This window comes from Chanodichthys erythropterus, chromosome 20 (genome assembly GCF_024489055.1).
Source record: "Chanodichthys erythropterus isolate Z2021 chromosome 20, ASM2448905v1, whole genome shotgun sequence".
In the NCBI taxonomy this organism is placed as follows: domain Eukaryota; kingdom Metazoa; phylum Chordata; class Actinopteri; order Cypriniformes; family Xenocyprididae; genus Chanodichthys; species Chanodichthys erythropterus.
Window position 1 is genome coordinate 35282598 of NC_090240.1, and position 15646 is coordinate 35298243.

The window sequence follows — 15646 nt, forward strand, 5'->3', positions numbered from 1 at the left end:
CACTGACACACTCTCTCAACACAGTGAAAAAGCAGTACCCTACAGGATTTTTGCCTATCCGTGCAGCCATCTGTCACTTCCTCACCACGACAGACCGTTCATCCATAGGACTTTCCCTATCTGAGCAGACCTCTGTAACCTTAACACAACAGAGCGGTAACTGTAGGAATTTTCTTATACTTATTCTTTTTTAAAATGTTTTTTATACTTTTTGCATGCTTATCATTGCATGCATCATCTATCTATTTCACTGTCATCCAATCAAGGCCCTCTTAGTAAATACAGATTAGTGCATGTAGTTTTTCTTCTGGAATCAAAACTCAAAAATCTTACACAGACATAGTCAGATACATGATTATAATAGGAGAATAGAAATGGTTATATTATACTTAAATCTTTATATTCTGATTAATAAATATCTTCCACACTCTTAGAAAAAAAAAACAACTTAAAATATTTTTTTAAATGCTCCTTTTTTGCCATTTTTTTCTATAGGCTGTCCATGTTATCATTACATAATTCACATTCGTTTGACACAGTTGTTTGAGTCAGCAGATCTGCACTAGCTAATTACTTTCAGTTTTAAGTATTTTATTGGCTTGATTTTTTTTTTTTACAACACACAATATTGATAAAGCAACAAAATATAAAAAGTGTTTCAAAGGACAGATTGAAGATAATGTAGCAAATTAGCTCAAAAGGGAAATATGAATAATTAATCATAACTCATTCTAATTAATTATACATATTTGAATCAGTTATTTGAACTTGATTAGCTTTGATTAACCTTGATTAAATACATAGGAAATGAGAGAGTGAATTTGAACATTTCATAACAGGGGAACATGAAGCTATGAAAAGGGTAATTTAACCAGCTCTCATTTATAAAGTAAAGTCTCAGTTATAAAACAAACTGTGCTATTTTGAGAAATTGAGACAGTATGAAATATGAACTAAAATGTGCTTATACCATCTCTGTATTTAAAAAAAAATGTATTTAGTTATCTCTTGTAATACACTATGGGTTCAAGTTTACTATAAGCTGTAACTAAATACATTGTTTAAATACAGATATAGTATATTAAAAGCACATTTTAGTTCATATTTCATGCTGTCTCAAAATAGCACAGTTTAGTACACATATATGTTCTTAAGATTATCTAGAAGTACTAAAGAAGAATTTTCAGTATATTAAGTACAAAATTAATGCGTGAAAATAGAGTTTCCTTAAGTACATTATAGAAGTGTACTTTTTTTCACCTGGGTTCTCATTCCTGTGTGCTTTTGCCTACATTGCAGGATAGGAAATCTCTTTGGACTTATCTTTTTCTATCAGTTTTAATGACAAAATAAAGGCAAGTTACATAACAAGTTATAGTCGCTGATGTGATAACATACACTGAAAAAATTATACTTTGGACCAACCTAAAGAACTTACTGTAATTTGTTACAGCTAAATTTATTAGTTTTTCTCAAACTATATTTTTGATTTGGTTGAACCTTAAAATTTAATTTAATATAAATCAAAATAGTTCTTCTGCCCAAGATTAAAAAAATAAATAAAACTTTCACACAAAGTAAAAATGTTTTTAGACCAGTTTTTTTTTTTTTTTTTTTTTTTTTTAAATTTGGAACAACTTAAATTTTTACTATAACATCAAAGTATAATTTTACTTTGGACTAAACTAAATAAATTGCTGTAATCTTGTTACACACAATTTTAATAAGTTTAAGTTAAATTTCTGATTCAGTACTTCTAAGTATATTTTTAATAATGCCTTAACCCATTTATTTTCTTTAGTCAAGACAAAACCTTACTTAATGCAAGTCAATATAATACAATTTTTTGCTCTGCTACAACCTTTACAATGAACAAAAGCTAAATATGCTTTAAAATAAAATAAAAATATTCCCTTAAAATAAAAACAAAAACATTCAGTAAATGCTTAATTTAGTTGACTTAGTATAAAGACAGGAATATTCTCTTCAAAGGACCTTAATGTTTATTGTGATGTCATTGTCTTTTTAAAATATACATCACCTCCTCTTTTGTCAAAAAACAAAAATACAAAACAAAAAATAAACAAAAATAACTTAAACTAAAATTTAGCTGCCAGTTAAGCTAGCCGGTACACACATCAACACTTGAGGGGGAAAAAACAGGATCCTCATCCTCCATGATGACAAACACTGCCATTGTACATCTTTCAGGATCTGTTTTAGCTTCATCTTTCTGAACAACCTAATAAAAGACAAAGACAAGACATTACAAAGTTATTTTGATAAAATCAGTAGCTATATAAAAAATATGTAAACCATATTATATATATATATATATATATATATATATATATATATGTATATTATATATATTATGTATATATATATAATATATATAATCATCATTCGTCTTTCATCTGCATAATTACACCAGCAGTTGTCTGTAGTATGATGGTGCAGATAAAAACAATACATAAATCCTTAAGAAATACTTAATATCTTAATATACAAGATTGAAAGCACTTACCATTGTAACATGACTTGATAACATTTACAAATCGTTGTAAAAAATTATTTTAAAAAATCTCATTCCTAAAAAAAGACAATGAGAGCATTACCAACAGGATTTTAAAAAAATAAATAATAATAATATAATAATAAAAATAAAAGCATAGACAAGTAAAACAGACAGTAAAATGCAAACAATGCACAAAAAAATCTATTTACTTTATGAATTAAACATACAATGACTCCTTTTAATGCTAAAAAGTTATTTAACTGTTAGTCGAGAGCAGTGATAGATTTTCTCTCTGTTGTTTGATTCATGACAGATGACAGCAGAATGCACCGATCTATCATGAGATACTAATATTAATATGAATGATGCATGTCTGTTTTCACGTTCTGACTTGTTTACGTGCACTTAAGACAAAACTGACTGTGTTTGTGAATACTTGGCAAGATGGGTGTTTTCTTATGTAATCTGGTGTATTTGATCATTCAGACACAACAAAACTGAACACATAACGTTAAAGTTACTTTCATGCATGGAGACAGGCGGCTGAGCATTTTTTATTTATTTTTTTGTAAATGCCAATTAGAGCCTTAACATGCTTTTAAACCATCAAGCACCTCCCGGTTCTTAATGTGCATCTATCCGTGCTTCTTAATCACTCTAAAGTTTCAATAATTTTAAGCAATTTGCCTAAAAGCAGAGCATCCATCATTTAACCTTACTGATATTAAGCGGTAAAGCTCTGAGGTCTCCGACCAGCCTTTAAAAATGTTAATAACTTTAAAATGAATATTCTGGCTCAACTAACTAGTAAACAGTCTCCTTACCCTTTGATCTCACTCGTCTCTCTCTGTCAGTTCATTTGTAGGACTCTCACAACATAGTGTTATATAATTGGTTTAATAATTGAGATAATAAAAATATAAAAAGATCTTAAGAAAAATACTTTTGGACTTACAACATTTTTAACTGAGAATGATTACTTCACACTCATTTGAAAGTGACCTATGACAATCTATGACATGAAATTAATCCACTGTGCACAGCTGCTCTAAGGTCACTGGATTGTCGATGGGACCAGGGCTTGAACCCATCATCGATCCTTGCAGCTATATTTCTTTTTGTCTGGTTTTGTATTGGTGTTCTTAATTTCAGTTTTTTTTTTTTTTATTTCAGTCAGTTTTAATGGTTAAAATAAATAGTTTTGATTTCATTTTTATCTTTTGAAAATCATTACTTTTCATTTGTATTTAGTTTTAGTATAATTTAGTTTTTAATATCATGGTAAAAGCCTTGATATTTGTAAGTGTGTATTTGACAAAAGTGGAATAAATGATCAAAAGACAAGAGTACCTAATTTCTAATAAGCTACAACAATCGTCACTTTTTTTGGTCTCTAGACCTTGCATTTTTTTTCTGTTTTTTTTTTTTTTTTTCCCCTGCGTCTTGTGTTTTTTAAAAGCAAAATCTAGTTCTGTGCTGATGGCCCGAAGTGTTTTGCTTATGCTTGCAAAGCTGCTTTGCCAAGTACGCTCTTGCAGTGTTGCCATGTCCACTTATTATAGGCATCTTTAAGCTTGTAATTTTTTCCATATTAAGAGGTGAAGTGACAACTTAGTTCAGCTGAAGTGTGCACATGACCTTTGTGCCAGTGTCATAGTTAAGCAGAGAAAAGTAAGCTGTTAATGCAGTCAAAATGCTTGCACAACAGGGCAGGGTTGGTCAAGTTTCAATCACGGCCACCACGTCTACACACTGGAACAAGCTAAAAACACTTTCGCTTTCAATTTTGAAGTATTTTATTGGCATGATTATTTTATGACATACAATAAAACAATCACACAAAAAAAGTGTCAAAGAACAAAAGTAATTACAAAATATTTCTGAATTATGAAATGATCTCACACTTATGGTGTAGTTTCACTTTAAATCAATTCACTTGCCATTGAATGTTTGATATGAGATTTTATAGCAGTGGTTCTCAACATGCGGCCCATCACACATTTATTTTTTTAAATGTGAATTTATTTATAAATTTCAGTTTTACAGTTTATTTTTGTATTAAAATTAAATTGAAATGCATTAAACAAATATAAGTTTGAACTATAATGTGTTTTTTGTTTGTTTGTTTTGACATAAAATTATTTTGTTGATCATATATTATTTGCAGACATGCACAGACCTACTGTACTGACACAATTACGCAATTAACGGACACTTACAAGTGCAAGTGCTTTGGCAGAATCCCAACAGTATCTGTAGCAATTATTTTTGTAAATTTAGGGATCAAAATGGACAAATACGTTATTGGAGAAGAAAAATGTAATGAGGAACATACCAATGAAGGAACTCCTGTTTGAGTCTTTAACTCATCCCTCATCATTCACAAGATCTGAAACTATGAATGATGGTTAAATCTGGCTTACATTGAGAGCTAGTAAATCAGAATGTCAAACTGATGTGAAAGAAACAGATGTCAATGAGCGAGATGGGCAGCCTTTGCTCTGTTTAGTAAAGCACTGGGCATATGAAAAACCTACAATGTCAAAAAGACTGGTAACTTTACAATAAGGTTCATTAGTTAAAATTAGTTAACTACATTAGTTAACATGAACTAATAATGAACTGCACTTCTACAGCATTTATTAATCTTTGTTGATGTTAATTTCAACATTTACTATTAAAATCTTGTTAACATTAGTTAATGCACTGTGAACTAACATGAACAATAAATGAACAGCTGTATTTTCATTAACTAATGTTAATGGAGATTAGTAAATACAGTAAGTGACTAATTTATTGCTCATGGTTAGTTCATGTTAGTTAATACATTTACTAATGTTAACAAAATAACCTTATTGTAACCAAAAAGACTTTAGCATACTACCAAGAGCATCAAGGCTTTACAGTCATAAAGAGTTATACAGCCTACTTAAAAAAGAGAGATTGCAGTCATAGAGATAAATAGTGATTTAAGGTGCTTGTATACAGTTTGTGTTTATGATCTAGTACTGTAATACTAAAGTCAGTAAAGTCGAAATCAAAGCGTTTATTGTCATATGCACATTGAGGAAAACAAGCTTCCATGTACAATGAAATTACTACTTTGCTGTCCATAAATTAATGCCAAGACAAGTGCAAACTATGTAAAACATAATAAAAAAATTAAAACGCTGTAGTAGGAATATAGACTATGTATGTGTGTGTGTGTGTGTGTGTGTATATATATATATATATATATATATATATATATATATATATATATATATATATATATATATATATATATATATATAAATATGCAAATGTGCAAAAACAATAATACAGTAACATGCAAATTGAGTGCAACTACATGATAATAGCAGCAGTAACATTAACAGATGTGCAAATTGAGATGAGGCTACTTAATAATAGCAACAGTAACATTAGCAAATTTGCAATGATAATAGCAGCAGTGGTAACTTAAATGTGCAAATTGATGCAACAATTAGTCCAACTATTCTATGAAATAGATGAGGCTAGTCTGTGTCCACTGGCTATCTGTTTAAGAGACTTATAGCTGAGGGGTAGAAGGAGTTCCTTAATCTAGAAGAAGTCTTGCATTTCACACTGCTATACCTCCGTGCCGAGGGTAGAAGTATGAACAGTCCATGCTGGGGGTGGGTTGGGTCCTTAAGGATGGAGGCAGCTCTCCTGTGGACTCTGCAATGGTAAATGGCCTGCTGAGAGGGCAGTGGATCCTGATGATCTTCTCAGCATTCTTTGCAGACGTTTGCGGTCCCTCACAGTAGTGTTGCCATACAACATGGTGATGCAGCTGGTCAGGACGCTCTCAATAACACAGCTGTACAAGTTGTTGAGGATCTTAGACAACATCCCAAACTTCCTCAGGAAGTACAGCCGCTGTTGTGCCTTTTAACCAGTTGGGTGGTGTTGAGTGTCCAGGTGAGGTCCTTGCTGATGTGGACCCCCAGGTATTTAAACCTTCTCACCCTCTCCACTTCAAGCTCTCGGATAAGCAGTGGCTGAAGAGTTCTCCTCTTTTTCCTCATGTCCACTATCATCTCCTTTTTCTTGTCCGTGTTGAGGGTAAGGTTGTTGTCCTCACACCATGTTACAAGACTTGCCACCTCCCTCCTGTAGGCCGCTTCATCCCCGCCAGTGATGCGTCCTATCACTATGGTGACATCAGCGAACTTCAGGATGATGTTGTCCTTGTGGGAGATGACACAGTCATGTGTGAACAGTGTGTAGAGGATGGGACTGAGAACACACCCCTGTGGGGTGCCAATGTTTGTTGTGATAGTGGCTGAGGTCCTACTTCCAATCCAGACAGACTGCGGTCTGCCAGTCAGGAAGTCTAGGAGCCAGTCACAAAGCGTGGGGTTTAGTCCAAGTACAAAGAGTTTGTGGGTGAGTTTATGAGGGATGACCGTATTGAAGGCGGTGCTATAATCGATGAATAGCGTCCTAATGTATGTAACCTTATCTTCCAGATGAGAGAGAGAAATATGGAAGGCAGCAGCAATGGTATCCGAGGTGGACCTGTTGGAGCGGTGTGCACACTGCAGGGGGTCCAATATGTCCGGCATACTGCTCTGAATGTGGGCCAGCACCACTCTCTCAAAACACTTCATGATGATTGGAGTGAGTGCTACCGGTCTGTAGTCATTCAGGCAGGTCGACTGGCTCTTCTTGGGAAGGGGGTGCTTTGTGTACCACAGCTGATGAGACAGTAGGAGGGGGAGGGGGTAGTAGAAACTGTCCAGCTTCTCTCTACAGGGAGTGCAGAATTATTAGGCAAGTTGATTTTCTGATCATATTTTTTTTCCAAGCACATTTTACCAATTCCAATCCACATCAATCTTAATAACTACTATTAATATTGTTTTTAATCATTTATAAGTGATATATAATTGTTCATGAAGGCTGGAAATGAAAAATGCCCTATATTCAGGTGTGCAGAATTATTAGGCAGGTTTTCTTTTACAGATAAAATGAGCCAAAAAAGAGATTTAACTCAGACTGAAAAGTCAAAAATGATTAAATACTCATGAGAAGGACGCAATACTAATGTAATACTAGAAATTGCAAAGTTAAAGCATGACCATTGGACAGTGAAATGCTCATTGGATCAGCGGGGTCATACAAAAACAGCTGGAGAAGAAAAGACACGTTAACTGCAAAATAATTAAGAATTAAGGTGAAGAATTAAGTGTGAAACCATCAGGAACCCTTTAGTCTCCAGCGCCACCATTTCCCAGTACTGAAACCTACCTGGAGTCTTCAGAAGTGTGAGGTGTCAGGATCTCAGAGACTTAGGTTAGGTGAAGAATCCTAAAAAATGACCCGCTCTTAATAAGAATCACAAGCTGAAGTGTTATAAAATACATGAAGACTGGGTTTTTATAGGCCTTATAGACAGACAGCTTGAGAGTGACTCCTGAAGGACCAGCACCACATCCTCTTGTACCACTGTTTGAAGAATTTATCTTCCAGAATCTGGCAGTAAGGTGTGGGAGTTCATTTTTAGTCCATCTCTTATCCTGAAATGTCCATCTTGCAGAGATGGACTAAATGATCTTCCAAAACTTACTGCCAGATTCTGGAAGATAAATTCTTCAAACAGTGGTACAAGAGGATGTGGTGCTGGTCCTTCAGGAGTCACTCTCAAGCTGTCTGTCTATAAGGCCTATAAAAACCCAGTCTTCATGTATTTTATAACACTTCAGCTTGTGATTCTTATTAAGAGCGGGTCATTTTTTAGGATTCTTCACCTAACCTAAGTCTCTGAGATCCTGACACCTCACACTTCTGAAGACTCCAGGTAGGTTTCAGTACTGGGAAATGGTGGCACTGGAGACTAAAGGGTTCCTGATGGTTTCACACTTAATTCTTCACCTTAATTCTTAATTATTTTGCAGTTAACGTGTCTTTTCTTCTCCAGCTGTTTTTGTATGACCCCGCTGACCCAATGAGCATTTCACTGTCCAATGGTCATGCTTTAACTTTGCAATTTCTAGTATTACATTAGTATTGCGTCCTTCTCATGAGTATTTAATAATTTTTGACTTTTCAGTCTGAGTTAAATCTCTTTTTTGGCTCATTTTATCTGTAAAAGAAAACCTGCCTAATAATTCTGCACACTTGAATATAGGGCATTTTTCATTTCCAGCCTTCATGAACAATTATATATCACTTATAAATGATTAAAAACAATATTAATAGTAGTTATTAAGATTGATGTGGATTGGAATTGGTAAAATGTGCTTGGAAAAAAAATATGATCAGAAAATCAACTTGCCTAATAATTCTGCACTCCCTGTATACTGTCTCTTGGCCGCTGTAATGGCTCTTCTAATGTAATCCAAATGTAAATGCAAAAGATCGAGCATGCAGCATGTGGCGTATCTGACTTTATCCAGGGCTTCTGATTGGGGAACTTCCTGACTTGATAGTCAGTTTTGTCAGTAAAAAGACTTTATTAACTTAGCCAAATATTAAATGGCTAGCAAATGTTAGCAGTAGCATCCCATTACTATAGAGGGTATGCATCGACGTCACTTTCCCGCCGAAAACGCGCTCCCTCAGCTGGACTGAGTGGCAAAAGAACCAGCTGCGTAACTGGATTAATAGGAGAAACGGCAAAAACGCAAGTAAAACTAATGAATTACCCTAAAGGTTGGACTCGAAAGTGTTTCTTACAACTTGTCAAATAAACCTAATCCATGGATATTGACATGCAGCCAGGAGTCGTGTTTCCTGACATTTATATGTGCCTGATTTGACGCCGGGGAAATACATAAAGCAAATCTGCCTGTGAATATTTTATATAACTACAATATAGGTAGGTTTAAATCTGCTTAATCACTTATATCAATGTTATATCGTCATATTGTCCAGCCCTAAAACTTTTATAGTATAGTTTTTGTCAGTGTTGTTTATTTAAAAACACCCAATTATGCATAATATAAGATGGAAAATATTTAATTGATGAGTTGTCAACATAATATATAACAATACAATATATAAGGTATGATTTTACCTCAAAATCCAACAATTCGACACAAAATGATAACTGCAAATCCATGTTTCTCTGCTGGAGTCCAGCTGTTTCTGTGAATTGCAGTGATCCATTTGCTTCTTTTTCTGTTGCTTTGTCTAGTTTTTAAATATATACCTCAGGGTTTGTGTCAAATCTATTTGTTCAGTCAATCACAAAGCTCTTTCCCATTTTGAATGTGTTTTGTGTGTTTTTCACGACATTCACGCTGAAAACCAATGCTGCTGCTCAGTCTTTTGCCACTCAGCGTGCGTGACCGCAGTCGTAACGGTCGACGGTGACGTCACGTGCATACCCTCTATTGTTATTCAAAACTGTCTGCTAAAGCACATCATTTTTATCTATTGTAAAAGTACATTAATAAATGTATTTTTTTCTGAGATTTATTGTTTTCCCTCACACCTATGATGCCGATAACTGTATCTTATGAAGGCAATGTTAATGATTAGTTGTGAAATGCCAAAAGGCAAGATAAAATGTTACACTCTGTCATGAAGTAGTTAATTAAATGATACTGAAAACTGTGCTGCAGAATAATTTCACATGGTGACAAACTTTGCCTTTTTATTATTAATTTGCCCTATATATCTCATTTACCACGCTACCTACTAATCACACATTTTTAAGGAAAATGTATTCAAACAAATTCCTCCAAAAGTAGAAGGAAAATAATGCATATCCTTAAAGGAGGACTTTTTCCAATTGTACCATGTGTTAGGCTACTGAACAAAGTAAAATAATAATTCTCGCCTTTATGATTTCAGGTTTTTTATTTATTTATGTATTTATTATTATTATTATTACTAGTATTATTTTAGTATTTTATCTTGTTAAACATATATCTTGTCTGATTTGAGTCTGACCTCAACTATTACATGTTCGTAACAAAATCGAAAGAAAAAAGTTTGTTGGGCAGACAGAACATGGAGAAGATAACTCACACGCTATCGTGTGTGCGTGTGTTCTGTACAGTCCTCTAAAAATGACTTTCACAAGCAGTTTTCTTTCACACTTTGCCCTACTCTTATCAAGCAATCAGTAAAATATTGATGTTTCTTAACTCTCTACTGCACACATTTTGATGGCACATGATAAAAATTATTCCACATCATTTCTTGGTTCATTTGGGAACTTTTTTTTTTATATACATTATATTTAATGTAGTATTTTCAGATTTACAGACAGATGGACAGTGCAATCACATGACAGAAACAAACACAACTACACACACACACACACACACACAAAAAAACTTTTAGTTAGATTCATGTTTGCAGTTGACAACATCAAACACAGGCAAGGGATGTCTAAACAGATTTTTGCCCAGCATGGAATGGATAGAGGTTAAATTGAAGACAGACGTTAACAAAAATGACAATTAAAAAACATAAAATGAAACAATAATTTGTTTCATCATTGGTTTTTAACAGGTGATTGAAAATAGGCCTCCAAGAAGCTTCAAATTTATCTATATTGCCAGAGATACTATATCTGAGTCTTTCCACATGCAGACTGGAGGAAAATTTCTGATAACCAGATCTTGAATAGTGGCTTTGAATTTTTTTCCTTCAGCATACAGAGTATAGTTTTTTTGGCGATCATCATGCCATACTGTATAGGCAATCGGGTAGCATGATTAAGGCGCTGCAGGGAAGCTGACCAGCCAAGAATGGCAGTCGCAGGGTCTACTGGAAGCTCGCATGTATAAGCATCAGAAAGAAATTAAAAAACTTCTGACCAGAATTCACCAAGTTTTGGGCATGCCCAGAAAAGATGACCAAGAGAGCCCTCCGCGGATTCACACACAGTAAAATCCCCAGAGTTAAATCAACTCTGCTCAGAGTACATATGGTCCCTCTCTAAATAGTGTTAAAGTATCACTGAAGCAGAGATAATGAGATAATTAAGCAATTAATAAGGCTGTGACTGAAGTCAGTTGTAGTTTTTGTGTTTTGTCTTTTCTTCATTGATTCTGCTTGTTAACAGCTGGTGTTCATCACTAATGCACAATCATCACTTAATTAATTGCTTAATTATCTCATTAACTTCAACTCTGCTTTAGTGTTATTTTAACACTATTTAGAGAGGGACCATATGTATTCTGCACAGAGTTGATTTAACTCTGGAGATTTTTCTGTGCATTTATTGCAGAGAGGAGAGATAGTAGGATAGAAAGTGTTGAGTTTAAGCCTAGAGTAATGCAATCTGTGCAATACCTTATACTGAATAAGCTGGTGCCTAGCATTAATAGAACAGGTGTATATATTTTTAAGACATTTTTCCCAGTCCTTCTCAGAGATCTGAATATCTAGTTCCTCTTCCCAATTGTTTTTCAGACAGGTAGTGGAAATATCTAGCTGACTCGTGAAAAAGCCAAAAAATAATTTGTAATTAACTTTGGGGTGTTGGAAACGCAAGTAGCAATTTATGTAATTCATTATCAGCTGATAATATTTCAAAATTTGGCACAGTGGTAAGTATCTGACTTTGGGAACATTTTATTGATAGAATATTTTTTGACCCCCCCAACCACCCCCCAGAATCAAAGAAAAATTGTCATAAGACAATGCTCAGAGAGCAATGCAAAATCACAAACCTTTTCAAAAATGTCAAGAAATCATTAAGTAAAAAGGGAAAAACACTTGAAACTTTGATATATTGGACTTGATACATGCATAGGTTTGTATCATGTAGTTTGTCATGTCATATAATGAACTTCATGTAATGAAGAAAAAGAAAAGCAGTTCTTCTCTGCTATGAAACAGGTGTATGTTACTCTTTGCACATCACTTTGGGTGTAACACTTTAGTAACTTCTATTAACTATCAAGAAACTCAAATTAATGAATTAGTAAGTAATAGTTACTCATTCCTTCCAGAGAACTACTAAAAACTACTATATGGTTCATAATTAACGTGAATAATGCATAATTAATTCTAAGGTGAAGGTCATGGTAACTCACTAGTAATGACTGAAGTGCTACCAAATCCTTCAGAAGGAGTTACTAATTATTTGGATCGGTATTCTAAAGTGAGAAACATGGTAACTCTCTTGTAACTACTGAAGTCATTGTAAACTTTTGAGGTTTTTGTAAATTTTTGTGCAGTAATTCCTTCTGATGTATTTGGTAACACTTGAGTAATTACTAGTGGGTCACCATGATCTTCACTTCATACTGATCCAAATAAGTAGTAGGGGAGCGCAGGGCACAAACTATCGTGGGGTTAGTTGTAACACACGTGGTTTAAATACTTCCACACATGCTAGCATGAAGAAACTTATATTGACAATATATAGAGAAAAAAAATTGAGGCAAAATTCAAAAATATTTGGAAGATATCTCTGAACATTTATTTAACAATAGAAAAAGTAAATTTCTTACTTAAGTTAATTTTTCATCTATATTTTTTGTTTTTATTTAAAATTAGACAACTCTGATATTATTTTAATCTCCAATCTGTTGTTTAGCATTTTGGGTAGTTCTTTAATGCTTCACTAACTATCAGAAGACACTAACCAGGTTTAAAGTCCAGTTGCACAGTTAGGGTTTGTTGTAACACTGCGTTATAATGTGCCCTGCTATTGGAACTATACTATTCTATACAGTTATGATACAACTGGCATAATCAGCTTTTATGTATTTGTTGATAAACTATGGGGAAAAAAGGTGAATAAAGACTGAAAGAAAGAACCTGAACATCCAGAAAATATTATTTCAAGAAGTGTTCAGCATTTGCACTGTCTCGTCTATGTATCTCGTGTTCTGTGAGAGCTGTGAGTGGAGGGAGAGGAGGGTTGAGTTCAGCTCTGTGTTTTTCTGAATGTCTGAATGCTTTAACCCCTTATCTGTCACCCCCTTTTGAAAATGCAATATGCAAACCAGGTTCAGGGTGATTTGGAGGCCCAGGCAAAATATAGAAATGGTGCCCAAACAATTGCACATTTACCTGGATCATCCTGCATGCTGATGCACGGCGGTGCCCCATTGTTGTGCCCAATTTTTCTACATTTTTTATGTGCATGTTATAATAGCTTTTTATTCTTGTTTTAGACTGAAATAACAACCAAAGCCTACGGTGAAATCACACATGGAACTGTTCTACTGGTGTGGTGTGGCATGGCTTAGACTTGCCATAGCATAATTTTCACCCCAGTGCAGTTTCGACAGCCAGGTTATAACAGTGTAGTATTATTGTAGGTTGGACACTAGGTGGTGCTTTGGGGTAATTTTCACTGCGCAATTGCCTAATAAAGCAAGGCTGTAATTCTAAATATTAAAATTACATTTATTTCAACTTCTAATATAATGAAAATTAAAATAAAATAATAGGGGTGTGATGAGACGGGTATCTCACGAGATGAGACGAGACTAGACAAGATTTTTACACACTCAATGGCGAAATACATTACTATATATTCTGCAGGTGTATTTGAAATGTTTTAACTAAACATCTTGTAATCAATGTCATTTCAGTTCTACTTTCAGAGTATGAGTTATCATATGCAGTAAAAGACAACAATACTCAAGCACTGTAAAAGGTTTTGCCACTAACTCAACTGACTGACTTCTCTTCTGTATGATTTCAGTCTCTTCAGACCTTACTGTACATGATTTATGAGCTTCTACAACTTTTGACCTCCTAACTGACCTCCTTTCCACAAACTGATCGTAGAAATAAAAACAGTATAAATAAAAATATAACACTTTACAATAAGGTCTCATTTATTAACATTAATGTATTAACCAACATCAACTAACAATGAGCAATATCTTTGCTACAGTATTTATTCATCTTTGTTTATGTTAGTTAATAAAAATAGTCATTCATAGTTAGTTCATGATAGTTCACAGTGCATTAACTAATGTTAACAAATGAAATCTTATTGTTTGTGCTTAATAAGATTAAGAGAAAACTGTTATTCATTTTTTATGGTAACACTTTACAATAAGTGCAACCATAATCGCACTCTCTCAATATTCAAAGTGCAAATAAGACCAAATTTATCTTTAATACAGAGCTAAGAGATGGTTACAGCTACACTGCCCAGCCTAAAATAGCTTTCATATTGAGAGATATCTGTATTCATCAGGGAGCCGCTTTCAAAATACGGGGTATTGAAATCGCGTTTGAATGCGCGCTCGCGTTTACTTTCACTTTCGCGATCGCGCGTAACTCTGTAAATATGGAGCGGCGGCAACCGTTATCCAACTGAATTAAATGGTTTTTATTTAAATACAAAGCAAAACCATAGTGTAGGCGTAATGTAAACGTAGCGGTGGCATATTCTTTCCTAATCATCCTAACCAGGGCTTGACATTAACTTTTTTGCTCACCAGCCACTGTGGCTAGTGGTTTTCCAAAGTTACTAGCCACTCAGCATTTTCACTGGCCACAATTTTGATGTTGGTAAATTACATTTTATATGATTAAAGTTGGCTTTGTTATGCTTAAATTACTTTATTTTGAGTCATTTTACTTGATTTAGAAGATTTAAAACCCTTTAAAAACTTTTAAATGCAGATTGACCACCCAAATCAAGACTACATTATCAGCTGGTATGTACAGGTGGGCAAGAGGTGGACAATATGAGCATGGGCTAATATGAAAAATTGTATAACTTATTTGTGTAGGCTATATAAAAGAACAAAGAAGCAAATTACAAAAACAATAGTAAATTAAAAATAATCTTTTTTCAGATACACTTTATTATTTTAGTTTATTTAACATATAGCCTACATTTATTTAACATCTTTTGTTGTTTGATTAACATTAATGACAGACAGGTAGCCCTATTTAATTGGGCTTCTGAATGCATGGACGTAACTGACGCATATTCAGTTATTACCCACCTGTTTACGTCCATAACCGACTGTATTCACGTGAGATACTCCACACGATGGACATTTAGACAACTGTGTGCACGTGTATTTGACTATTCAGGCGCGAGGAGAACTGTTCGCGCGCGCGACAGAGAGAGCGCACGCGAGAGAGCGCTTCTGTTGTGTGTCATTCAGCGCAATTCCGCCTATCCCTCCTTCACTAACTGCACGTAAATAACGAATTGTG

The 15646-nt window shown here is 34.2% G+C and overlaps 2 protein-coding genes and 1 long non-coding RNA gene across 3 annotated transcripts in view; 1 reads left to right on the top strand and 2 right to left on the bottom strand.

Moving 5' to 3' along the window:
* si:rp71-80o10.4 (uncharacterized protein LOC100307105 homolog) overlaps positions 1 to 15646 on the bottom strand; it is a 123312-nt gene that overhangs the window by 95591 nt on the left and 12075 nt on the right. The gene's annotated exons all lie outside the window — the stretch shown is intronic.
* The window catches only part of LOC137008706 (uncharacterized), an 86556-nt gene that overhangs the window by 64157 nt on the left and 6753 nt on the right, over positions 1 to 15646 (top strand). The window lies entirely within an intron of this gene.
* LOC137009704 (interferon-induced very large GTPase 1-like) overlaps positions 1 to 15646 on the bottom strand; it is a 53729-nt gene that overhangs the window by 33315 nt on the left and 4768 nt on the right. Inside the window, exons 6-7 of the mRNA XM_067372148.1 lie at positions 6436 to 7239; positions 6134 to 6344 (exon numbers count right to left, since the gene is read on the bottom strand). Of these exons, the coding sequence (XP_067228249.1) occupies positions 6134 to 6344; positions 6436 to 7239 (1015 nt within the window). The remainder of the gene's footprint in view (positions 1 to 6133; positions 6345 to 6435; positions 7240 to 15646) is intronic.